At 47.2% G+C, this 26,530-nt stretch overlaps 1 protein-coding gene across 1 annotated transcript in view; it reads right to left on the reverse strand.

Moving 5' to 3' along the window:
- Positions 1-8,979: 8,979 nt before the first annotated feature.
- The window catches only part of ARMH4 (armadillo like helical domain containing 4), a 59,360-nt gene continuing 41,809 nt past the window's right edge, over positions 8,980-26,530 (reverse strand). The window contains exons 5-8 of the mRNA XM_054200593.1: positions 13,805-13,836; positions 12,698-12,802; positions 9,245-9,379; positions 8,980-9,048 (exon numbers count right to left, since the gene is read on the reverse strand). Of these exons, the coding sequence (XP_054056568.1) occupies positions 8,980-9,048; positions 9,245-9,379; positions 12,698-12,802; positions 13,805-13,836 (341 nt within the window). The remainder of the gene's footprint in view (positions 9,049-9,244; positions 9,380-12,697; positions 12,803-13,804; positions 13,837-26,530) is intronic.

The raw sequence follows: 26,530 nt of genomic DNA on the forward strand, positions 1-26,530 counted from the left end.
AAGAAAAAAGCACAATTCCATGGGCAGACCATCTCCAGAGGCAAATCAATAAGCTCTAAAGGGCATATTGACCAGTAAGAATGAACCTTGGGAAAATAGCTAAAAATGAAAAAATAGCTGGTCAATCAATTATTTAAAATAAGGACTTTCAGCTTCCTAATATGAAGTATGATTAAACCCAGTGATTTAAATATTTTGACTGAAAAATCCCAGGTCAAACTACAGCCTGATGCTAGCAAATGATTTCATCACCTAGACTTTGCTTGTGTAATAGCAGCTGTTTTAATTTTCCTGCAGAAATTCTTGATTTATTTCTGAATATCCTTTTAGATGAATAAGGTCACAATTTTTGCTGGGATTTTCTTTTCTCCTTTTTTTTTTTTTTACCACATTACCTATTTGTTCTCCATTAAAGGAAAAAAAAAAGCTTAAAACTGAAGCGCAGTGAACCTCTATTAACATCAGCCTTTTTCTCATTCAGTTCCATTTCCTCTGCTTCAGATGAAATGAATTCATTAGTGAAGAACTTCAATGACTGCAGTTTAGCCTTCCAGTCATTTTTTTATGTAAGATTTGGAAAATTTATCTTGCTTGGGTGAACTGCTGCTGGTCCGGGTGACGCTTGCTCACATCCCACCAGTAGTAGTGCCTGGGCAGCCTTGCCAGGCACCGCACAGGTCCCTTTCTGACCCATAACTGGAGATTTATTTCCTGCCAAACCCATGGGCTTCACGATGAGGATCCTGCGAGCAAGAGCTGAAAACACTCGTGCAACGGAGCTTGTCACACTAGGCTGGACCTGGCATCCTTCCCCAGGAGTCAGGTTTGGCCCCCGAGCACCGAATTTGTAGCAAAACTTGTATTGCTTTCCCTCTAGTGCCTTCATTATCCATCAAACAGATATAAATACTTTGCCAGGAGCCTCTAGAAACCTCCAAGAAGGGTGGGTAAGCCTCCACTCCTGAATGCTCACCTTAAGACAGAGGTTAACATTTCTCTTCTTGTACAATGTGCAAGACCCAGGACCTTTCTGGGGATATTTTTGGAAAGGGACACTCAAGAACTGCTTTTCAACTCCATCCGTCTCCCTCCACAGACCCCTGTGTTGAAGCTGCATCAGCAGCTGGGCAATGCCAGTGGTTGCTTAGGTCTCTGGCAACGTTTTAGTGTCAGAGTAATTTCATCTGGGCATGGATTTGGTCAAAATACACTTGCCAACACCTGCCCATGGATACTCCTGCCTGGACATCAAGGCTCTGCTGAATGTGGCCTTTCAGCCCAGGAATGAAATTGTAGGTGTTGGCTGAAGGTAGCACCAGGGTCCACCAACTCCTTCCAAGACATGGAGCTGTCTCACACCTGTCCTTGGGGTGTCCCCCTGAAGGACTAACCAGCCTGTGAGCCACACTGAACTCCCCCATCTCCCACACCCATGCCACTGCCCTTCCCCTGCAGGCAGGAGCCCGGCTCAATGCTGTGGGGAAGCCTCATAGCTCCATACGCAAAGGCAGTGCTGGAGCATCCAAGAGGTGACGCAGGCAGGTACAGCTTAGCCGTCATGGCGAATCTGCCAAGAGGGTTTGTGTCTCCTCTTCCTGCATTGATGGTAAAAGCAGGGACACCAGAACTGTAACTCAGCCTATTCCTACAAGGAGCGTGGGGAGATTTTGCCCCACCATCTGGATGCTAAGAAGCCTTTTGACGGACAGAGAGCGTAGCACATTCCCAACACTCTGGGAAGAGATGCTCAACGTTTACCATCTTTTCTTTGGGTTCAGATTTGGATGCTCTGACCCAAAGCCCCCCCTGCAGTCACAGCACCCCCTTCCCTCCCCAGCACCTTCTCTTCTCCTCTAATTGCAAAGTTCAGCCAGTGCCTGGTTTTGCATCCCTCTTTTGTCTCCTTCAGCAGGTTTCTGCAGGCAATAAGCCTTATGTTAGATATGGGGTAAATCTGCAGGAAATCAGACCTAGAAAAGACAGAAGTCGAAGAGACTTGGAGTAAATCAAAAAGAAGCCACTGTGCCTGGCAGGTGCAAAATTTGTGTTGCCAACACCATGCGGTTCTGTGTGTATATAACCCACTGGTTAAACTTCTATGTGTGCATATATCTTAGCATATATGCGGGCTAATGATGCAGTGTGCTCACATACAGGCATTTGGTTGTCAATACAGCAGAGCACAGGGTGCCCAGCAGTTACCATTAAGAAGGGACCGACTGGGGGAAACATTTCCACTGGGAAATGCCACCATCATCTCTGCTGGCTCCCCGCTGCTGGCTCAGACCCAAACCCTTTCCTTGCAGGCTGGGGCTATCCTGCTCCTCAGCCCTTGGGAGAGCATCACCGTTGGGGGTAAAAGGGGGAAAGTCATCGTGTGCGTCGCTGCAAGCCTGGGGTAAGCTAAGAGTCAACGTCCTTGTGCACTAAATCCATTAAGGTCCAACCTTAAAGCGCTTATAACCCCCATATGCACCAGGGGCTGCACAGGTGGAGGATGAGATGTGCCCCAAAGTAAAGGAGATTTTCGTGCCTGGCCCCAGCCCCTCAACCCAAGCGCAGACGCCGGTGGGCTCCGGCTTAGCAGCAATGACCGCTCACGGGTGGCTTCACCAGCAGAGCAAGAAGAGAATGCCTTTGGGTTTGTCCTTCCAAAAGACATTGATTAAAACAAGCCCAAGCTGGGCTGTCTGCGCTGCTCTGCATGGATCGGTGCCTCACGGCCCGTCGCCGGCTTGTCACTGAATTAGAGCGAGCCCTGCACAGGGCGACCTCGGGCTTCGGTCAGCCCAGGGAACCCTCACAGGGCAGCCACCCCGCGGGGTGTCTGGCACATCCAGCTCGTCCCCTCCATCGGGGCACATACAACCTTCTTCGCTTACGAGAGTTTCCTGCGGCCTCAGAATGGCTCCACACATGCTTTTCTTGGGGGTTTTTAATATGATCTCTCTCCTCTCCCCTGTTTTCGCAGACCCATGGCGTGGCTGGCAGAGTCAGGGGCATTAGGAGGAGGCCGGCTGACAGACAGAGGCTCACAGCCAGGCAGTGTGATCGCAGAGAGTCGTTTCCTTAGGAAATAAACCTATGGAAAAAAAACCCAATATTGTCATTGTTTATCTTCTTTCTGCAGGTTTTGGGTTTTTTTCACTGGAAAAAGTCAGCAATGCAGCAAACAGCTTCATGAATATACAGATTGGTTTTGGCAACTACCAATTAACAAAGAATGTGTTCGTGCAATCCCCAATCAGCTATTTCCCTGGGAATCTCTTGTTTGGAACAAGCCATTTTTCATTAGAGAAAAAACACACACACTTGGAAAAACAGTTCTTGCTGGCTCTTATTATCAGAGGAAGGCTGGAGAGGGGCAGCAGCCACCGCCACGAGCCAGCTGTGTGCCCCGCTGGCTCACACACCTGCAGCAGGACCTTCACCTGTAGACAAAACAGCAAAAGGATGCGTACCCAGCCCCTGCACACGCACACAATGACACAACGCCTGCAAGGACATCTGCAAACGGGACTGGGAAGGCAACTATAAACCCAGCCCCTACACCTTTTACTCACCCTCAGGGCTTTCCGATTCTTCTGCTTGGATCGCAGGTCCGTTGAGATGTGTGATAATATTTGACAAGTGGTGTCCTTTGGGGTCTGTACTGGGACCAGTACTGTTTAATATCTTCATCAATGACGTGGGCAGTGGGATCGGGTGCACCCTCAGCAAATTTGCCAATGATACCAAGCTGAGCGTGCGGTTGACACGCCTGAGGGACAGGATCCCATCCAGAGGGACCTGGACAGGCTGGAGAAGTGGGTCTGTGGGAACCTCATGAGGTTCAACAAGGCCAAGTGCAGGATCCTGCACCTGGGCCAGGGCAACCCCTGGCATCAATGCAGGGGGTTGAGGGCAGCCCTGAGGAGAAGGACTTGGGGGTTTTGCTTGATGAAAAGCTGGACACAAGCCGGCAATGTGCAACCCCAGCCCAGAAAGCCCCCCGCATCCTGGGCTTCATCCCCAGCAGCGTGGACAGGGGGAGACCACCCTCTGGGGAAACCCCCCTGCAGTGCTGCCTCCAGCTCTGAGGCCACCAACATAAAAAGGACATGGACCTGTTGGAGCAGGTCCAGAGGAGGCCAAAAAAATTATCAGGGGGATGTAGCACCTCCCTTATGAGGACAGGCTTCTCCATGCAGCATGGAGAAAGAAACATAACACTTGAGTCTTCCAGGCAGTCACCTCCCAGCATTACCTGAGAGACAGTGAATGCCATGAACCACAGATCGGAGAGACGAGGCACTTAAAGTCAGATATGATGGACAGCTTTTTATTTCCCAATGTTTTAATTTAACAAAAAGTGCTACATTCCATAGTTACAGTATGAGGAGTTGTTCTTGTCCGAAATAGAAAACCACAAGAAAGCACAAGGACTGCTAATATCACTCTATGGAAGCAGTGCAGTCCAGAGAAACCTCACCTCAGGTGAACATCTGGCATTAGAGACACCTTTAAAAATCAGCAGCTGTAGAGTGTAGGTGCATTTCATCAGGGCAAGAGCTGCACATCAGGCAGGCTGGTTCCTCCTGTTGGAAATGGGGCTGTAGATGCCGAGGCAGTTGTGTGACGCCTACAATAAATTCTGGCTTGTGCTGTTGGGAAATCCCAAGCTGGGCATCCACAGGAAAACAGAAGCGAGCGACTCATCTTGTGCTGAGTCAAGAGATTATTATTGCTGCAGCAAAGTCACCACCATCGCAGCCGTGGCTTTGCATGGGGCAAAGGCTGCGTTAGCCATGTCATGACCCACCTCTATGTTCAGGGGCTTGCAGTTCACCCAGCACAGAGGATGAGGAGGGCCCTTCTTGGCTGTTCTTTTTGTCTTGTCTCTTTCAAAAGAATCTGCTTGTTTGGCAATGCAGAGGTACAGATTAAATCAGGAGAGCATTAAGAGACTGCAGGCTTCAGCTCCCACCTGAAACCCTCCTCCCCTCCCTGCCTGCACTCTGATAATTTCAAGCAAATGCATCAAACTCCAGGAGTTGTACAGAGAATATTTTTAAGAGACCAATCCAAAGTCTACTGGCCTTGGAAGAGAAGGGAAGGAGCTGAATGATGCTTGTGCTTTAAGGACCTGCAGAAATTGCACTGATGTCAGGGGCACTGCAGAAAATCCTGTCTGTGCTCCAAAAGCTCCTGCAAGCTTCACTGGGCCCCAGGACTGGTTTTGACTGTCCCTCTTGCCTCCACACTAAGAAGAACTAAGCTGAAGACACGGGGAGCCTCCAGGCTCTGGGGCAGGTACCTGACCAAACCCAACTATTCAACAAACACCTCCACTTCAAATGGACATCAGTTGGGATCTCTCTGCACTGCTGAGTGGCTCAGAAAGTTGGCCAACAGTTGTCTTCTGCCAACCAGCAGCTCCCAACCGAGGCACCTTGGCTGGTGGTGTTCAGAGCCAGAGACAGGCCTGGGAGTGAAGCTGGACCACAAAAATCTTTGGGCAGCTCTTCTATCCCACAAGGCTGGCACCAGCACAGACCACAGAGCCAACACTGAACTGCGCATTCAGCTGGACCTCCCTTTGGGCTACAACTCGTCTGCTTGCCCAGTTTGTCCCACCATACTTGCCATATAAGCACTCCGATATTTGCAACTATTTGTCAGCCCCGCTTGCGGCACTGCTGATTTCCAGCATCCCAGCCACCCACACCACATCCTCGCCGAGCGAAGTCAGGCTCTTGAGGACACCAGGGCACCAAACCGGTGCACTAAAACACCACCTCCATCTTTCTGACCAGCAGCGTTGCCTTTAATTTCTTAAGTTCATTACATTGGGGAGGAAGAAGAGAGGCAGTGAAACTGACTGCCACTGTAGAAATTGAGAGTTTCCCAAACTGTGGATTTGTTAGCACAATGAAAGGCCACGGCACCTCCCCACCAGCCTTCCCAATCCATCAAATCAAAAATCCATCCATAAAGCTCTTCCTGCACTGACGGTGTTGCGGTACTTGCACTCAGACCAGCAGCCTCGCGCAGCCATCCCTCCTCCTCCCGACTGGCCCAGGAGCTCTGTGTTTTATCCATTACTTAACGCAACTTGTGCCGTTAACACACACTGTGCAGGCACCGTACCATTAACAGGAAAGCAAGAGGGGAATGTCCTTCACAGGCTGTTATCGCACAAAACCCTGCTGATCTCCAGCTGCTTGGGGTCTTGCTGGGACATCTGCTCTGTTCTGCAGCATCACTGGCAGCTCCTCCTTTCCAGTGTTATTTTAGGTCGCTCTTTCATGTTACAGTTGCATGCAAAGGACTCAGCCAGCCCAGATACCGTCCTGCCTGCTCCACGACAGGCTCCCTCTTGCAGAGAGGCAAATCACTGCCCTTTGTCACTGCTCATTCTCCATGCCTCCCCAGCTGGACCAGGGTAAAGCATTTCAAGAACATCTTGCAGCTGCCTATGTAGTCTTGTTCCCAGCCTGCCTGGTGCTGTACGTAAAAGACAATCCTTTCTGGAGATCATCTGAAGCAAACTAGAACAGAGAAGTCATTCCACCTTGCAACCCTCATCAAGCCTCGCCAGGAACAAACCATCACAGAGCCCAAGGGACAATATTTCCTGATTCCCAAAACTGCAAGCCAGCAACACTCAACTGCACCGTTAACATGACCCAACCTCCTTCAAGCGACTTAGGAATGAGAAGCAAATAGGGAGAGACCAGTCTGGAAGGAAAACTTCTTCTTAGGTTGGACTAATCGCTTGTTACAGACAAAAGAGGCTTTAATTTGGGGCAGGAGCACCTGGGCTTAACACTGGGCCACCAGTCAGTGCCTGTTAAAGACGTGGGGCTGCTTTTAGCAATGCAAAATTCTCCTGGTCAAAGTTTCAGGAATGAATAGGGAGAGATGTGAGCACTGTGGAGCCCTGGCTGGGAAAGCCTGTCCTAGAGGGATGAGGGTATGAAGACTCCCCAACATGTTGATGTTTTACCATGTCTCTGCCATCCTGCTTCCCACGCACTCGGCGGGACGAGTGCGTGAGGGACCACGCACAGCTCTTCAACTGGAAGACTAGCATTAGTAGCAGCATTTTGAATACAGGTTGTCCCGCCTGTCCTTCTCCAGGTGACTCAGTAGGTGTGTGGGTAAGGCCTACAGGAAAGTACCTGGGCTCTGAAGAGCACTGCTTGTTCAGAGCGGAACATCACATCTGATGACTTAATGTCCAGATGAGGCCCTGACCCTCTCAAGAGATAAGTGAACTTCAGGAGGGTCTTCCAAACGTCCTCTCTACCTTGCAAACACATTCACGTGCCCACGAGACATTTGCTTACCATCATCTACATCTACCCTTCTCAATCTGACCCAGCTTTTCACCTTTACGAGGAATGAAATCCTGCATGTGCCCCTCCTCAAACTCTCCTCCTTTCCACCATCTCTGAAGGCTCTCTGGGATTTAATCTCAGCAGACGCGCAGTCTGGCCTTATTTGTCTAGTCAAGTCTCCTCTGGCAACAGTCACTGCTCCTTGTATGAAGGATGATTCCTGAAAGAACAGTGATTCCCACCTCAGAAAAGTGGCTGTTTTGCATAAATGTCAGACTGATGTAATTTCACAACCAGAAGCAGAGCTAAAGTAACGCAGCCCTTTTTCTAGCTATTTTGACAGCATTTCTGTGCAAAGCAACATTTGTTTCCCCTGCTCAGTTCCAATAACATCTCAGACACTGGCTGTCTCCCTCTGCAACCTCGTGCTAGCAGCCCGGGCAGCTGCCCTCACCCTGTGCCACCCTTGGGCTTCACCTCCACAACGCTCTGCAGCCATCTGTCCTACAGCTTCTCATTTCACCCCATGGCCAAGGGCTCCCAGCGGGACCACTTCACCTCCCCACAGCAGACATCTCTCCAGCTGTGGCTGCCACTGCTTGCTGACTATTAGCAACAATTCCCACAACACCAACAGCCACCCGCCCCACAACCTTTGGTGCCTCTCTGCATTCGGTGGTCTGGAGACAAGACCCATCCAGATCCCCCAAAGGTGCTGCCATTCACACTGCTTTTAGGGGCTGAAAACGTAATTTCCAGCGGGTAAAGGAGACGGATGCTCCACTTTCACCTCTATGTGAACACAGCCTTATGAAAGAGATGGACCAATAACTAGTGTCCTTCAAACAGGAGGCAGAAGCTGAAGAAACCTCTAGCCTGGCTCTTCTCTTACTTGCACACTGAACAAAAGCTAAGAGATCCATGCAAGACTATCCGTCAGTAGGTGAGCGCTGGTATTTATTGTGCTGTAACAGACAGCGTTGGTTGAAAATGGACTATGATTTTTGTGGTGAATCAAGTGTTGAGGCCATTCCTGTGTGTCTCCAAGAAGCGTGGAGCAGAGCTGAAGGAAGAAAGAAGGGGTGAGAGTCGGGAACTCGAGTGCAGAAATGTGCTTCAAACCCTATCAACAACACTGTACTTGGGCACTTCTCAGGTGGCAAGGGATACAGTTCAAGTGTATAACTCATTAATTAAGCAGAGCAGCTAATCTTAGCACTAATGAACTCTAGCTCAGGTAATGTAACATTTAAAATTAACAAATTGGACAGAATTCATTCACAGTAAAGATTTCCATTCCCAGGCTAGGTGAGAGCTATTGTTATGATTAAATTACTGCCAGCCAGGACCAAAACAGCACACCAGGGTAATAGGAAAATAATCATCCATATGGATCAGCTCCAGCTGTAACAAGACGCGCTGTGGATCTGAATGAGGTGCCGGGTGCAAATGTGAAATCTCACTACTGTATCAAAACAAACATCACTGCGCGGGACACGTAGAGCGTAGCATGCCGTTTCGCCGGGGTGGTACCGACCACTGCTCGGTGGCTCGGGGCGGCGGAGAGCAGTGATGCAGCAGAAAGTCGCTTGTTCTTTTTCTCCCCCTCCCTCCTTTTTAAAAGTCACGGGCTATCGCAAGGGCACTGCAGTTCGACTCAAAATTCATCTTCAGAGCTGTCAGCTAAGAGCATGACTCGGTCTTGCATGCTGTTAAATTCCCTCTGCTAGGGGAAGAAAAGAAACATTGAAGAGCAATGAAAGAAGGAAATTAAGACCTTTCGGATTCCCCCAAACTCTAACTGAGAGGTCCCGAACACTCTGGCCCAGACAAACCATACCAATAACCAGGCTGCGCTTTACAGCCACAATGGCTAACAGGAGAGTGGGTGGGATTGGGGTCTTCCTTTCCAGTTTCCATACCTTTCTTTTATGTCTCTTTGAGCCATTTCTCCTTCGGCGATTCATAATCTTAATGCTGTAGAGCGCTCCTAGGATAAACAGGGCTCCAGCTATCCCGACTCCTACAGGGACCAGCATCCCCGACATGTATCCTGCCTACGGGGAAAAGAGAGAAGCAGAACAGCACTCACAAGACCGTCCTTTCAGAGTCATCTTCCACCAGTCTAGGACTGGGAGAGATCCCTGTGCTGCTTTTGTCAGAGTTTGTTGTATTTGAGTCTCTATCACCCATAGGATAAGCCCTGCTTCCAGGATTGCTAAGCAAGCCCCCAACCAGCCCCACTCCAGGACCAAGCTGGTAACCACCACGGCTCGCTCACCATCAGCTTTTGCTCACAGGTTCTGCCTTGTGATAGCTGAGACACTGCAGTGTTTGCCCGCCTTTAAGAGAGGGAACAGTTCTGGTGCAGAGCTGCAAGTGCCGGGGTGGAGCATCGAAAGAACAACATGTAAAGGAGAACCTCGACCGCCAGGGACAGGCAATCTTGAGCCACAACAAAGACCTGTCATGACCCAAACAGCTTCACGACACGCTGTGTAGTGTAGGCTGAGCGCTGCTCTGAGCTCCTCAGGTACCACCAGCATAAATCAAGGCACAAGTATGTATGTCTGGCCATGTGCAACGGAGCTCAATCCGGAGAGCCAAGGGCTGCCGTTTTCATCTGCTTTTTGGCACAAATCCGGACTAGCAGCGCGGCACTGAGCAGTGTGGTGACAAGTGTCTCGGCACCCTGCTGCCCGCAGCTCTCCACACCGTCCCGCAGCCCTCGGGGCGGCAGGGGCAGGCAGAGGAAAGCGTGGCACAGGCAGGACAGCCAAGTGCCCACGAGCCACCAGGTGAGACGGCCATCACCAGCCGGGGAGCAGAGGAACAGGCGAGGAGCTGTTTTCGGAGAACGGCTGCTCTGCAAAGCAGGGGCTCTCGCCACCATCATGAGAGGTGGGTGGGAAAGGGACCCACCATCCTCCTGACCAGCTGGAGGGTGTCTTGCCGTGGACGAACTGCTAAATACACCTCCAGTAAAGAGTATTACACAGCTCCCATGCTTCCCAGAGACACGTTGGTGTGGGAAAGCACATGCCCCAGGACACTAGTGACATATCTCAGCATGGGGATGTGCTTTGCACCAAATGCTTTGGCTTTGCATGGGAAGGGGTCACTTGCATGAGCAGGACAATGACATAGAGGAAGGGCACGTGTACCTTCAGCTGGCCCTAAGGGAAGCACAGCAGAAGTAAATCAGCTCTAACTCAATTGCTATGATTCGTACATTTGCATTGCTCATCTCATCAAAAAAAAATAAAATATGGATAGCATGACTAATTTAAAATTACACAATTAAACATTTAAAATCCTATGGAAAATATTCCCAAGTGCTTGTCATTTTATATTTCACTGTTTTGAATGAAAATTAACCCATGTTTTAAAGTGCCAAATTACTTCAGCATCCTCACCTAATCCAGGCTGGGGGGCTCAATGGAGTAAGGGAGGCAGGTAGAGCCTGGCTCCCTCCCTCGTCAGCGCTGCCTTCCTTCACACTGCAGCAACAGAGTCCTCTGCTGTGGCACCACAGCTTTACCCTTCGCGGTCTACACGCCCCCAAAATAGTTTTTACGCCTGCCAAGGGACACATGCACAACTCAGAGGACCATCAGACAGCTCTTAGCAAGCCCCAGTCCATTGCTTACAACCACTCATCTTCATCTGCATTCCCAAACTGCAACACAACTCAACAACACATTCTTACAGCGGAATTGCTTTTCTTCCACAATCCACTGAGTAGGGGGGGGAAAAAGAAGCTATTTAGTGTGCGCTGCCCTGCCTTCGTATGCTTACCTAGAGAATGAAAATAATTCAATGCTCACAAGGGCTGTTTTGCCCTCCCAAACCCCTCCAGATCCTGCTCAGTGCACTTTAAATAGCAACACCTTTGTGCCTGGATCCCAAGGCCTGAGGGATCTCCAGCTGTGTCCTGCAGGTCCCCTGAACACCCTCCCAGAACACCCAGCCCTGCTCAGCACACGCACGTGGAGGGGGGCTGCATGCCTGCACCCCGGTTCCCGAAAAAAGAGGTCAGTGAGAACACAGATAAAAGACTGTATCTCTGCGAGGCAATTAAGGTGCCTTAATTGGGTGACCTAATTAGTGCAGCATGGGTTTTTCTATTTCTGGAACTTTCTGCTGGTGTGGGCAGTGAGGGGAGACTGGAAATGGCTTTTTAGCTGCTGCCCGGCTGGGTGTCCATATCAGAACTCACTAGTTTTCATACGGTGAACTCCCTAGCCCACCCGTGAGCCTTTATCATGCCTGGCCAGCCCATCCCCTTTTACAGGCTTCCCCCAACAGCTGGACCAACAATTTCTACCCCAAAAGCCTGCAATGGGAAGAGGATCCAGGTCCTGTTTTCCCAGCCCCTCTGTGTCATGCAGCCCAACTCATGAGGGCTTCTGCACTTGCCTGATAGGAAACCCCATTTCACAGGCAGCTCCGAAGCCATGTTTTTAGCCCTTGCCCATGGGGAAGGTGCTACAAGTCCTAGGGATGCTTTTAATACAACCAATCCATCACCATGACCTTCCTGGCTCCGCTGGACTTTGGGACAATAGCAACAGAGGACTTCAGAGGAACCTCGTGTCCACTATTCAGCATGCCAAATGCAACATTTGCACAGTGTTTGCAGGAGACCGGACATAAATTTGTCACTGACCTGTGCTCCTGGCCCCATGCTCCCCACACCCTTCCCCCTCCCAGCAGGGCAGCCCTGGTGGACACAGGAAGATGCATCTCTCGGGGATGGGGCCATCATGTGCCAGGATAGTCTTTTGGATGGAGGGATTGTAAAATAGAGAGGACGGGGCTCTGCCAACAGCAAATGGAAGGGGCACATATTGTGACTGGTGCTGATAAACTCAACAAGGAAGAGGAGGAAAAGGGGTGAGCAGGTTTATTTGGGAGTGATTTGCTTCACCAGCATTCGGTTGGGGGTGGGGGAGTGGTTTTTGTTGGGCTTTTCTAAGGGAAAGTGTGAGCAAGGTGAAAGATCTGCTTCCATACATCTGCCGTTCCCCAAAGGAGGGAGATGGCTCAGGGCTGAGTCTCTCTTTTAAGTGGACACTAGCAGACCCCCAGTTATACCAGTGCTTGTGCCATGCAGTCCAACATCTGAGATTCAGACTCTACAGAGCAACTCTGTTGGAGACTGGAACATGCATCCCCACTCTGCAATGGGGAAGGACAGAGGCAGCCAACAAGGTGCCAAGAGGAAAGAAGTAAAAGCTACGGCTTCAGTGAGAAGACGCCTGATGCCCCTACACTGGTGTTGTGCTGGCTGGGGAAGGTCTGGCATGAGCAGGTGACCCGTGCATGCTCCATTCACTCCAGGCACTCAACCAGTCTTGGTGTCTGCTTTTTACCTTCGTCGGGAAAACCATTCTCTGTCCTTTCAGCATTCGCTCAGGCTGAATCCCAGGCCAAGGTGCTCTGCTATGAGCATGGCTTGTACTAGACATGCCTCCTTCCTATTGTAGGCAGAAAAGCAACTCAACAAGGGCTGGGCATAAATCCACCCTAAACCCTTCCACTCCCCAGTCCTGGAAAACAGACACCCAGACCCCATCTCTCTGTTCAGACTTGATGGTAAGGTGCTGCTGAAATTTGGTGGGATCGCATGGGAAGGCTGAGCTCGTTGGGTAACTATCTGCTTAAGCTTAGAGATGTATTTTCAGGGACTGGAGCTTCCCATCAAGTCATTATTCCTTCTGGTGGTTTTTTTTGCCTATTGACTCTGATCCTGTTCAAGAATTTCCAAGCCCCGTTGAGTCACAAAATGTTCTTGTCTTGAAACACTAGTGTCACATCATTTCTAGATTCATGGTTTTTCTGGCATTAACACAACATTTGGAAGGCTTCACAACCATTTCAAAATGTTATTATTTGCCCTAGGCAGCAGAGCCTAAAAAGCCGTCACTGCCTGTGGTTGGCACAATGCCTGGTTCCATGTACCATCACCCTGCAACACCAGAGAGAAAAGATCAGGATCTGTTATCTTTTCCTCTTTTTCCTTCCAGGAATTTGCAGTTCTTCTTGCATGTGGAAGCAGAAAAGGTCTCATCCAGAGGCGGTGGCGTAGCACGCAGCCTCTCACCAGAGAGGATCACCAGATCCTCTTGACTTGGATATAGAACCAAGCTTAGGACTTAGAGAAAAGGGGTGGCGGTAAGTTAGAGGGCAATATAAAAAAGTAGCTCAGGTAGTCTGAAGCGAAAGTGATTTTCTTGTGCAGAGAAGTCTATAAAATACCCCTGTCCCTCCTTCTGCTCTTAGTTAGCACTCATCGGGGATCTACTGTGGATTTACACCACTCTATACAACAGCAGCATCTGGTTCATTGCCTCCCAGAGAAAATTTTAAGCCCCTTCTCAATTGTCTTTGTAGAGATAATGAACTCCAGTGACAAGAGTTTGTTCCTACAAGTAAAAATGGTTTTGCTTTTAAAGTAATTGAAACACTGAGCCTCCTACCTTATCTTTCAGCTTCTCCATCCAGCTTCTCACTGAAAAATAAGACAAAAAAAGCTGTAATCATGTTACTTATGTTATATTAATTAGTAACAAATTATAATGATAGTATTAAAATAGACACTAATTAACTTGACAAGCTGATAACACTTTTTGTTAGATTTCCTCTCTTCTCATTCATGAAAAAAAGCAAATGCAGCAAATCAACAAGAGAAACTCTTCAAGCGAGTTGTCAGGCAAGATTTGCCTGTGCCATTCACGTCTTCAGAGTGACTAAAAGGGGAAGATGAAAAACAATTATTTCAGGTTTTTAACCAGCACTTCTCATACACACAGTGGGATGCCAGACAAGGAGAAAACCTAGCAGCGTGGCTATCCCCTTCCACTGGCCTCCTCCACATAGATATTCCTCCCTCTGTTTGGCATAGCCTGTAACGATGCTTAAAAAAGTGTTTTGCCTTGTCTTTTATTCCCCTGCTTTTATGGAAGCAGCCACTGCCTGCTCTGGGAAGTCACCAGAAAACATGTGAGGACTGGGACAGCACTGGAGATGCTAAATTACTAAACCAAGAAATTTATACTGCCATCCCAGAGACTTTCACTTCCTAACAGTTAATATAGGTCACATGAAATATGATACCCAAGAATTACAAGTCTTTAATGGCATGTACTTTGGGATGAAATATTCAGCTAATCTCGAAGAACTGCAAAGGCTTAACAGCGGGTGCATGACCCATTAATTCCACAGGCAACTGGATTCGACTGCACTGCACCGAAGACAAAAGTCTCAGACTTTTAGATACCCACTAATATTTTAACCAATTCCTGCTCATAGGTAAGAGGCAAGCAAACAGTTCAATGGTGGTTCTTTTCAGCGTGTGGCGACTGTGTTTTAAGCCCTGGTCAAGGACCTCTGTTTCTCCAGGAGGCACAAGGGGACTCTTGGATACTCCAATGTCCATCTGAAGAATATTTTTCCCAGGATACACTAGATCCCAGATGTAACACACTGTTTATGGAGAGAGACCCTATTTCCAAGCCTGCTTTCTCGTAGAAGCTGCCTTCGAAGCTTGCTTTAGCAGTATTAGAGCCTGCCTGTTGGCACACGCATGTACCCTGCTCAGGGTAACCATCATACTGAGAGCCTTCCTGTGAGTGGGGTGCAGCAATAGGGCCATCAGTAAATGGCCTTTTTAAGTCTCACATACAATACAGAGAAGTGCAGCAGCTAGGAAGTGGTAAGACTCAGCCCAGAGATCAGCATCACTGTATTAAACCACATGATTTTAACAAGCTCAAAGTGATTTGAATACTCCCTTTTTAACTATTAGTAACATACTGCTTTCCAAACAGAAGGATCCCAAATTACGTAGAGGTGAAAAAGTGTGAAACAGGCACAGGTGCATACACGCAAACTCACTTATCTCTGACAGGTAAGAAAAAAAATGAGTTATCCAGGAGACAGACACCCACAGCACCAGAAGAGGACAAAAAGTCTACTTTTATCAACTCTTCCCACCATTAGTCCTAACCTGCGTGGTCTAAGCTGTAGTAAACTCAAGTTATGAAGGTGCCATCACCATCAAACTCTGCCAGTCGGAGGCTGCATGCCTTGAACATCACTCCCAGTGGAATATCAGAGAGGAAGGAAACGCCTGGTTCCCCTGGGCTAGGTTTCTCAGCTGGGTTTCTAGATGTAACGCTAAAACAAGCACTGGCTGTAAACATCACCTAGACTTTCAAGGAGAGCCCCTACGCTGCTGCCTTGGTGACAGGCATGGGAGAGACCAAACACCAGGAAAAATCGTTTTAAAAACACAAATATTGCAAACCAAAAGAATTCATGCCAAAATTCTTACCAAAGAGCCTTCTCATGACTCTCATGTTTAATGATGCTATTGTGTTTTATTCCAGGTTCCCAGGAGGAGTAGTGATGGTGACTCACAGTCACACAGTGACAGCCACAGCTTCAGAATCACAGTGCACGTTTTGAGGCTCAGGACTGACGTCCTCCATACACATCGAGACAGCCACACGTGTACACACCATGCGCGCACACAGCCACTTAAAGCTGCTGTGGTTCTCAGTTGGCCCCAACTCAAGCTCAGCACAAAGCCTATTTTTACAATCTTTCATGATAATTGTATGGGATCTGTGATCTTGTCAACAGTCGATCCACTTTCTTGCAGCTGAACAACGGTGTGTCTAAAGCAGTAATTAACTCCAGAGTATTTCTGACAGGTCAGAGGCCGGGGCTGGTCTCATACTATTCTACTACCTATTTTCAATGGACACAAATTCTGGCTTTGCTTCCCCTCTGCTCTACAAAACCAGAGCAGCACGTCCGGTCCGTTGGGACCCACAGACACTACAGTACAAATCTTTATTTGCTATTTGTACAGTTGCTTATTACTAAAACCGGTCTTATTTCCAACCACGTAGAGCATGTCAGACGCCTCTGTGAATCAGCCTAAGCCACAAAAGAAACAACACAAGGTGATTTCTCCTCCAGACTGGACGCCTCTCCAAGAGATGCTCTAATGCAGCCACAAGCTGGCTGAGTGACAGCCCCTGACCTGTGCTAGAGGAAAATAATGGTCGCAAATTTGGGAAGCTAAGGCAGCAGGAGGTCAAAAACCTGGCTGGCCTTTCAACGTCCTGGCAGGACCACACCGGTGTGCAGCAGCAGCAGATCCAGCTCTCCTGGGCAGGAGTGGAGAGCATGGAGCAGCCACAGCCATGGTCCCGGACCTCCCGGCTCTGCCACCGGTCAGGCTGAGGCCATGACAAGTCAAGGAGCTCCGGGTTACCACGAATTACAAACACTTTTAATGTCACTAATGCACAAAACTGTTTTAACACCTTTGAGGAAATGGCAAGCCACTGTGTCATTAAAACCGAGCACTTACTGCTCTAATTATTTACCCATATGTGGACACTGCATGGTGTGGGTAGGAGATAAAGCACTTTTTCAAGTTAGAATTTATATCTATGCTAAATGGCTACCATCAATTAATTCAGACTCTAATTATGCATCATTATCCATAATTAATATTCTGAACTTGGTCTTGGAAGAGGAACATTGCGGATGGCACCTTCTCATAAAAATGCAACCCTCTCCAAAAACACTAGGTGACTTGCCAATGAGGCCGAGCAAATAAATAGCAACAAATACTCTAGTCCATGCATTTTTCATCATCTCCTTTTTTTTTTTCCTTTCCTGATCACTGAATGTCCTGAACAAGCGACAACAGTCTCTGGGTGTGAAATTACTAACAAGTGTCTGCAATGCTGGCTCGTCTTCCATGGCATTTTAAGGACGGCGACTAGTCCAAGCACTCTGCCTCCGCTTAATTTTGATCCCTCGGTTTCATGGGGAGCTGAGTTAGATGAGTGTGGAGCACTTCAAAAATTACACACATAATCTGACATTTCCTCAGCGATTTATATAATGTCTGCTTCTCTGCAAATTAATTTTAAATAACATACAGCTTAAGATTAAGCAGGTCAGGAGCACGGAGGAGGAGCACGGTTGTCTGGCATTGGCGTCAGAGCAGCCCAGGGTGAATTCAGACAGTTACAGATATACTGTGCTATTTTTAGTCATTTTTACCCAGCTTTCCCCTTGAAAACATGCAGCCAGCTATTAAGAAGCCAACTAAAGAAGCCTGGCTAATTTGCAGAGGTAAGCAGCAGCCTGTGGGCCTGCCTGGCCCCTCCTTGGAGGAACCTGGTCCAAAGGGACAGCGAAAAAGCCCCATGAGCAAAAACTTTCTGAAAGTTCGGGTTTTGCCAGATGCAGGCTGAAGGCTCAGGAGAGGGGCAATAGGTGACATATGAGGGTGTGTGGTACATGGCACTGGATGGCCCAACATCTGCTTTCACCACTGAACTCTTCAATGCAATAAATCCAAACAAACCCTCGTGAGAGACGCCTCTTGTGTTTCCATCCCTCTCCTTTCCACTGTGTCCCACACCTTTGCATCCCAAACAAGAACAGATTCAGCCAGCTCACCCTCCCAACTCATTTGTTTTTTGCAGAGCTTCTCTTTACAAAGGGGGTGACCAGATACAATTTATAACAGAGAATCGAAGCACAAGAGGTTTGGAAGCTGCCTCCGAGTTCAGCTGGAAAGATCCTCCGACAACAAAGAGCGCTTGCACGACTTACATCAGGGAAAAATCCAGTATTTGTCGCTTCTGACCAAAGAAAATTAAATTAAGGTAGCATGACAGATCATATTCACTGCAAGTCTAAACCGCATTCTGACACTGTCCTCCTAAGGAAGAGTCTGACCTCTTGGTGCTCAGCTCAGGGATCTCGCAGCACCCTCAGCTTATGTCCCTGCAAAGTCTCGCTACAGACAACTCACCTGAAAGGAGAGGGGATGTTAACTGAAGGCAAAGATCTGGAAAAAGTACTCAAAACACTAACTACACAGTAACTCCCATGGCTACTCTGCATCCCCACCATGGAAGAAAGTGGGTCCATATGTACCATTATTAGCTGTGCTCTCCTTCCCTGAGCCCTTATCAGGCGCCTTCACTCATGATCTCACTTCTTGTTACTCTTCAGAGAACTGTCCACTTTCAAATAAGTTCTTCTTTACTGGTCAGATTTCTTGAACCCCCTTTTGTTCTGGAAGCTGCTGGGTGCCAGAGGCAGGCTCTGCCTTTAAGCCTCACCATAACGCACCACCAAATCTCTCGCCAAAGGCTTTCCCCTGCTTCCCTCATCGCCCCCCTCTGAAATTAGGAGCACGAGTCCTCCAGGCTTCATGCTGTGCCAACTTTTAGCAATCCTAATTGCCTAATTATCCACTCGAATGCAATGATAAAGCTGCTTAATAATTCTGTTCACTTCTCATTCATTCTCTCCATTCTCGGATAAGAAAACACAAAGACTTTACCTTCTGGTGGAGATTTCAATCAATAATTCATGCCCTCCTGCCAGCAGTTCTATCTCCCCTTTCCCCTCTTGGATGCCCTGCTGTTTATCTTGTCACTTTAGTTTCATCTTATCAGCTGGTTTTAATCATATTCCCTTTTTTAATCATCATCTAAAGCAATTCTGGTTTTCCGTGGCAAAATGAGCACATTATCCCTCTGCCCTGTGCATCTCGCTGTATTTTCAAATCCAGCATTTACATCTTTATTCCAGAACTTCATCTTGATACTGGTGAAGGTACATCCAGCACCTTCTCTTTCAACAATTCTCCAGCGTGACCGCCACAACAGCAGTGAAAACATGGCACCCAAGCTCCTATACACTCCCCAAAGGGCAGAGAAAAGGGCTGAAGGATGGTTTTATGGTTAAGCTGGAGCTCAGGTAACCTGACTCAACCATTGCATCTGTAATTCCTTAAACGCAATAGGCTGAGAGAGGTGCACCGAGCTTCATTCTGAGAAATCAGAAAACATCAGTCACCCCAGTATGCTCAGGGCATGAAAAGACTTTGATCTAACAGCTACTGTTAATTGCTTTCACATCTGTCTGAAATCAGAGACATCCCAATCTCAGGAACCAGAGAAGCTGTTTAAGGACAAGGTCCCCACTGCAGCAGATGACAGTCCCCACCACAAGCGATCTGTGTGTCAGACAAGATGCAGGAGGCAAAGACAGATGAAGGCAAGGAGCAAACAGAGCAACTCTTTTTTAGCACTAGCAATGCCTGCTGTGGATGTTGGGTTTGCTCTGCCTTCCTCCAGCCGGGGCAAGGTCTTCATCCCACCCCTGGCTATGGCTGTTGTAAGGCAGGAAAAGGTTGGCTTGGCACGTTTGCAAGAGTGTGGAATTGTAAATAGGGGAGGAGGCTTTGCGTAGGTTACAGTAAAGTGAAATATAACTGCACCTCGCGGACGATGCAGCTCAGCACAGGTCTGACACCGCAATTTTCCCGAAAACAAAATAATTCACCTCTTCCATGCTGCTACCCTACTCTTCCCGTTCCCCACCATGAAATGGCTGGGTTTGGTGCTGCTTCTGGTCAGGGATAACAACTGGTGGTAGTCAGGAGGGGTAAACTTCATCCTTGATGGTTAGACTTTGCTAGAGACCCCGCTGCCAGAGCAGCTACCCGTGCGCACCTCTGCAGTGAGAAAACGGGACATTACTGTCCTTTAAAGCGCCTGTTCAATCTCCATTACATACATTAGAGCAAGAGATTTGCTATAGTTAGTTCTCCTCTTCCCTCACCTACATGCACAATTTCCAAGCTGTATTCCTTGTTCCAGCAAAGGAGAGCTGGTTAAAGTGTAAAAAATAAAGAAAAGAACAATTACTTTAAATGTATCTATCTACAACAAGCAATCTGCCCTATTACAGTACAGATTTCTTCCCTTTCTCTTGCAGGTAAGACTTTCTTTTAAATGAGACTAGTGAGAACAATTTTGCAGAAATGCTCCGTGCTTCATCTGCTCGGCTCTGACAAGTTAATAGCACAAGGCTGCATCGGCTCCTTTTCCTTAAAAAACACAATTGCCAATTTACTTACTAGCACAAATAAATAATACAGAAAATGGCATTTGGCCGGAAGGCATCACATTTTTAATTCCAGAAGAAAAACTATGCCTACTTGATGGGAATTTTGATGAATGCACTTCCCCCCATGCCCAACTCATGAAGACTTGAATGGCCAGACAATCAAACAAATGCCAAACTGACAATTACTATTGATGTTTTCAGAAAAAAAATTTGGTTGGGCAAACTTTGAATTAACAAAGTGAACTTTGATAGTTACCATGCAACTTTCTCGTTTGTTAATTGCACTGACTACAACCTTTTCCCTGTCCTCCCAGCTACAACCCAAGCCTGGCTGCACACTACGACCTGCCACAACATACCCAAACCTCTTCAGAGAGGAAGGGAGACGTGGGAGCACAACTCACCACGCTCACCCAGAAAGCAGAAACTAAAATGGGCTTCTTAAATCCTTCCCTGACCATATAAATCCTTTTGGCACTCCCTTCCCCATGGCATTAGGTCAGGTTTCTCCTTTTCCTTTTCCCTTGCGCTTTTTAAGCTGTTTTCCTCTTTGATCTGCCAACACCAAGTAGCCACTTGCTAAGCTTCTGCTTTTGCCTTTCTCTGTAAACTCAGTTCTTCTGCGGTGCCTTCAAAACACTTGTTGGTATAGACAAACTATTTGTTTCTACCTAAGTGATGCCAGACAGGCACAAGATGTTAAAACAAAGCCAAGGTAGAAAACCTCTCGGTATCCTAAGAGTAAAAGGCATCAGCAGGACATTGCTGTGAATCGGCTGTCACAATTTGTTGTACAATTAAACATTTACTTGCTCGCACAGTATCCAAAAGCTGCGTGCGCTCTGGGAGAGGAAATGCAAACCTTGCTTATGGAAATGGCAACGCCTCCGCCGAAGCGGACCCGGTTCTCCGCCACTCTGCCCTGGCACAGCTCCTAGAGCAACACGGACTCCACCAGCAGCGAGAACCCCCCGGCTCTAGCTAATGTGTTTTCTTGTATGCTGAAAATATTCATATTCAACAGCTTCCATTCATGACATACTCACAGTGCCCATATTGGGAACATAAAGAAGTCCTAAAAATTGAATTGGGATGCCTTAGCTGCCAACTGGCTCTGCCACTTGTAGCTAGCCCTCCTCCTCTGCAAAATGCATGTCATCGCCTGAAAGGGAAAAACTGTTTGCAAGACTTAATGCATATCCCATCGAACTTCAGGCACTTATCTGACATGCCCAAATTAAAAGTCTATCTACCTTCAACTCCCAGAGTCACCGAGAGAGAGAGCGGCACCTTCACAATGTCACCATCCCCACTCCAGGTCTGGTTTTTCCTCTGAAGGAGCCCTTCTTTTCTGATGGATACATGAGCAACTCTGATACTTCACTTAGAGGGGAGGTTCCTGCACCAAATTGCCTGGATGTTTCCAAACAGAAAGTTTCAGCTGAGAGAGGTGCAAAGCACAGAGACAAGATGGGTGAGGGTGAAGGAGGAAGCACAAGTGTGATGAACCCAGAGGACCTGGAACACAGTGCACACAATACTGCTATTGACACATATCGTGATTTATTGCACACAGAAGCTGCCTGATTCCTGCTCTGACTGGGATATTATCTTCTGTCCCCCTGAAGTCCAGCCTCCATACCTTTAGTCTTACTGAACCAAGAATAGAAAGAGAAATACCTTAAAAACTCCTAAGAAGACCTAAAATGCAACGACCGCTCTACAACATAAATGTGCCACGACTGCAAGATCTAATATCCTGAAAGCAAACACAGCGTGGTCTCATAGGCAACGCTGAAAATCTCCATTCAAAACTTCAACCTTTGGGTACCTTTGGCTGAGACGTGACAGACAGCAAACCACAATTTGGGTCCCAAAGGCTTCCAAGCCTGCCAGAAAGTCTTCACATCGCATTTCTTCTTCAGCTCCTCTCCAAGGGACGCAGCGGTAGCGCTTTCACAGTAGTTCAGGGTTCCTCTTATTGCTCTTTGGAGATTTTTAAGCCATTCTCTGGGTGACGGGAGTGGGGTTTAATACCACTCGCCTGGTCATTGCAGCGAGCAATGAGGGCACCTGCACAAGTCCATCCCAGCCCAGCATGATTTGGACTGGAGAAGGAGGAGCTGCAGAAGGACTTCAGCTGGGTGGCAGAGTAAAATATCTGTATGGCAAAATTTTACAAGAATTCAGAGTGTAGGGATTAGCAAAAACTCTAGAAGAGATAGATCAGCGGCCTGAAAAAAGCATTGAAAAAGCCCATGATGGCCTTCCTTCATAGGACACATGACTCTTCAATTGCTGCTTTTATGTAGTAATATTTGGATAGTGGTACGTAAATAAATGGCACACAACAGCTACCTTAAAGAGGTTATTAAAGCTGCAAAGTCAAGACTCATGAGTAAAGAAACACCCAATTTTGCATGCTCAGCAGAATACCAATTCTAATTGCCCATTATTTTTTCTCAGAGGTCCCCAGTAAAAGAATTATTGATGGTTTATTTTTCCCCTCTCTTCATACACTGGAGCAGGTGAACTTCTTTAGCTGAAATTTTCTTTAAAAGTCCAGGGCAAGCACCATGGAAAAATTTCGGTCCCAACAGTTAAAGTGTGGTAAAGTTATTGAGATAGTTCTTGATAATATAACAGAATATACATACAACATATTTAATGATTGGCATGGCTGTTATTGCCAGGCAAGCCACGTGCATATGCAGATTTACAGGGCAATGCCTTAATGGGAGAAGCATCATCCTTCCATAGGAAGCGCATCTCAACCTCAGTGACAGGTTTTTTTAAGATGCTTTAAGGTACACTGAGATCCTGAGCTGGCTGTTTCCTGATTTACAGCCGCTGAGGATGTGGCCCATAAATTCTTCCTACTGTCAACGGGCTCTGTGTTGTGTTTGCAATCTGCCCAAGTCATCTCAGGGATTAGAGAAAACAAAGCGAGATAAATAATGGTGTGGAGCCGCTCTGCGGCGGTGGGGGAGCTGCGCCATCTGATGCCACCAACGCCGAGAACCAAGCTGCAGAAATGGTTCGGGGATCTTTGCACTTACATTATGACAATCTTTTAGCTCTTTCTGGCATCAAGTCCCCCTGAAATCACTGGTGGTTTTGCCCGGGCTACAACTGTAGGACTTGACCCCATATATTTGTAGAAAAAGAACATGAAATGGAAATTGGTCCCATGCTACCTCTTAATGCCCATTTTTCAACAAGCCTATTTTCCGCTCCATAACCCAGTACCCTTTCCCATAATCTCGGAAAGACAGATACATTTTTTGCAAATTAAAACTAAATGTCAAGTCGCTGTGACGGGGGGAGTGAAAAAGCCAGAGAAGCTGCAGATGGAGAGCATCTCACTCATCCCGCTGATAAACGGCATCTCATTTCTGCTGCAGGATGGCAGCAAAAAAACAGTCGCTGTTATCTGACTAAACACCTTCCAAATCTCCAGCTGAAGCCACGTGATTTTCCCCCCTACAGAGAGGAGAGGGCATTTGTCCATGCAGCTACTCAACCCACTCATTCAGCCCTCTCTAGATGCAAGCCACATAGATCTCCATGTCCTGCCGACAGAGCCCGCATCCTTATCTGCTTTAAAGGATCAGCAGCTAAACTGCAAAACTTCTTTTCCGATATTAATCAGGCTCCAAAAAAATTCTTGGTTTGCTTTTTTCCTTCCATAAAGAGCAAACGTAATTTTCAGAATCACGTTTCCTGGGGACGCTGTATGAAGGATTTGCCTGCAGCAAGCAAGGCCGAAATACAGTATTTTCCACCTTTTGCATTTAAGAAAAAGAATGCATTTTTCCTATTTCAAGTTTTGATTTCAGCTGGCAAGATGCAGTGCTCATCATGAAATGACATAAAGATCAATAAAATACTAAATGGTTGGAAATCAAAATGATGGAGTTGACCTTTAAAGAAAAAAATAGATATTGAACTGTGTTTTCAGCAAACAATTATTCTAGTAATTAAACCACAAAGGCCTGAGCATCGATTAGATGCTACAAATAAAATCTGATTATCTCAGAGATTCATATTCATGCAAAGACTTGGGAACATGAGCAGACTGAGCACCGTCCAGTGTTAGTCGCAAAAAAAAAAAAATGCAGTTGGCTTCTATTTGCTAATAAAAAAAGTCTGATCCCACATTCCTCCTGCATCCAGAACTGAACATCGATTCCCACTGCGATTCGATGCTCTTGTGATGAAACACCAAATAGGAACTTAAGGTTCCTGACACTGGTTCGATAGCCTTGCAATTGACTTCTTGTATAACCACAGGCAAGTAAATTAATCTCTGTTATTCCATTTCCTATTCTTTCCAGGGGAATATTAAAGGTATAATACATAACATTTAGTCTGTCTTCTCTGTTTCTCTTGCGAGTCACTTGTGTCAGAGCCTCTTCCTACATATTTTAATAGCCCCTACTGTAACATCTCCATCTGGATGTGATGTTCTAGAAGCTAATATAGTACATATATTAAATCACAGTAAAATGGTCTTATTCAGAAAGGAATGCTCTTTAGCAAGCCATTACTTTAAGTATCAAAGTACCTAGGGTGCTAAGGAAAAATAAATACACTCTCCTTTCCCTACCCTCATTAGCATCCATTCAGACTGTATTACCTATTCTTGAAGATTGAACACGCAGAAAAGTTTTTCATGAATGTTTGCAAGGAGAAGCAAATTGTCAAATAAATATAGGACCAAAGAGGGAAGAATTCAGCTGCTCAGAAAGCTGCTCTGAGCATGTATTTGTGACAGACATTGAACCTGACCTTACTCCTGCTCCAGGAAGGAACACAAAACGCGTTCCTTTCCCTACCTGGTGAAACTCCACTAACTTCAGCAGAGTCGCACCATTTCCACCCCAGGATGTGCCCTGCCCAGGTTATACGCCTGTAGTGTCCATTGATACCTTCAATAACATCAGGAAAATTCTGCATGCTGCCAGCAGAAGCCCAGCCCCAGGGAGGAGGTGATACCCAACTACTACTCATCAACCCGGGCCTACCTGGACTTTATACTCGGTGCTAGTGAAGGGTCCATGAAATGATCCTGTTTCTTTTAATTCACATAAGGCCTTACCTACGGTCCACTAAGTACAACACGAACCTGACCGAAGACTCAAATACACTATATATTAAGCCCAAAATGGTCAATACCCATCTGCACTTATGGTAAAATTCACAACTGTGAAGGCTGCAACTCTGTGAAGCAAAGCATCCTTTATCTGGGGAAGACAAGAGGAAAAATGTAATAGTTTCAATTAGGCAGGTGAAGAAAGTGAATGGGTTTTCCCAAAAGCTCTCCCAGCCTCCTGTAATGTTCACAGTATACCTATGGGAGGGCCCTAGGGAAATCGCAAGGAGAGGAAAAGGGAGTGAGCAATGAGCAAAGCAAAACAGCAGGGAGAGAACATGGAAATGGCAGGATCTTACTAGCAGTACAGTGATTTTCCACTGTGCTTACACTTCCCAGTGATTTATTCCTGCTGTCTACAAATGTCCTCTGTCACTGGCAGATTTTATCCCCTAAAAACTAGAAAAGCTCCAGAAATTACGGCACTCTTTGGAGGGCAGGTCACTGAGAAGGTCGCTGGAATGCCGGGTACCAGGAGACTGCTGATTAGACTCCGAGCTCCAGGAAAGCAATGGCACAAAAACACTTCATGCCTGGAAGTGAGGCAGACAGGGAGGTAATGACACGCAGCATCATGCCAAGGCAGCGTGAATGATGCCTTCTACTTGCTGTAATGCATTTTGAAGGAACACCACCACCCTAAATTTATAGCATACAAAGTGGAGGAGGGAGAAGTCTTCTGTGTACATCCCGTGAAGTCACGTAAGACCAGGCTGAACTAGAGACCACGCAACAGGATCAGACGTGTCAGAAAGTGTTACTACAGCACCGACTGAAACAAAATATAATCCAGAAAAGTAATTCATGTCGTGAAGGATTACCTACAGGTGCTTGGTGCCTGCAGGAACCAGAGTGACTGTGGGCAATCATCCATCCATAGGAACCAGGGTGACGGATCCATTCGCAGCAGAAATCAGCCCCTCCAGTGGCAACGTGCTTCGCTCCCAGCAGCTGGCAAGCCCCACGTGGAGTCTGGTAGCTGTCTTAAAATGATCTCCCAGGAAAAACCTGTTCCTTCAGGTTAAGGAACATTTTGACATGATTTTGGAGTTGAACCGTCACTTCTCAGGTGAAGGTTTTGTCCCTCATC

This window comes from Rissa tridactyla, chromosome 4, assembly GCF_028500815.1.
Source record: "Rissa tridactyla isolate bRisTri1 chromosome 4, bRisTri1.patW.cur.20221130, whole genome shotgun sequence".
Taxonomy (NCBI): Eukaryota; Metazoa; Chordata; class Aves; order Charadriiformes; family Laridae; genus Rissa; species Rissa tridactyla.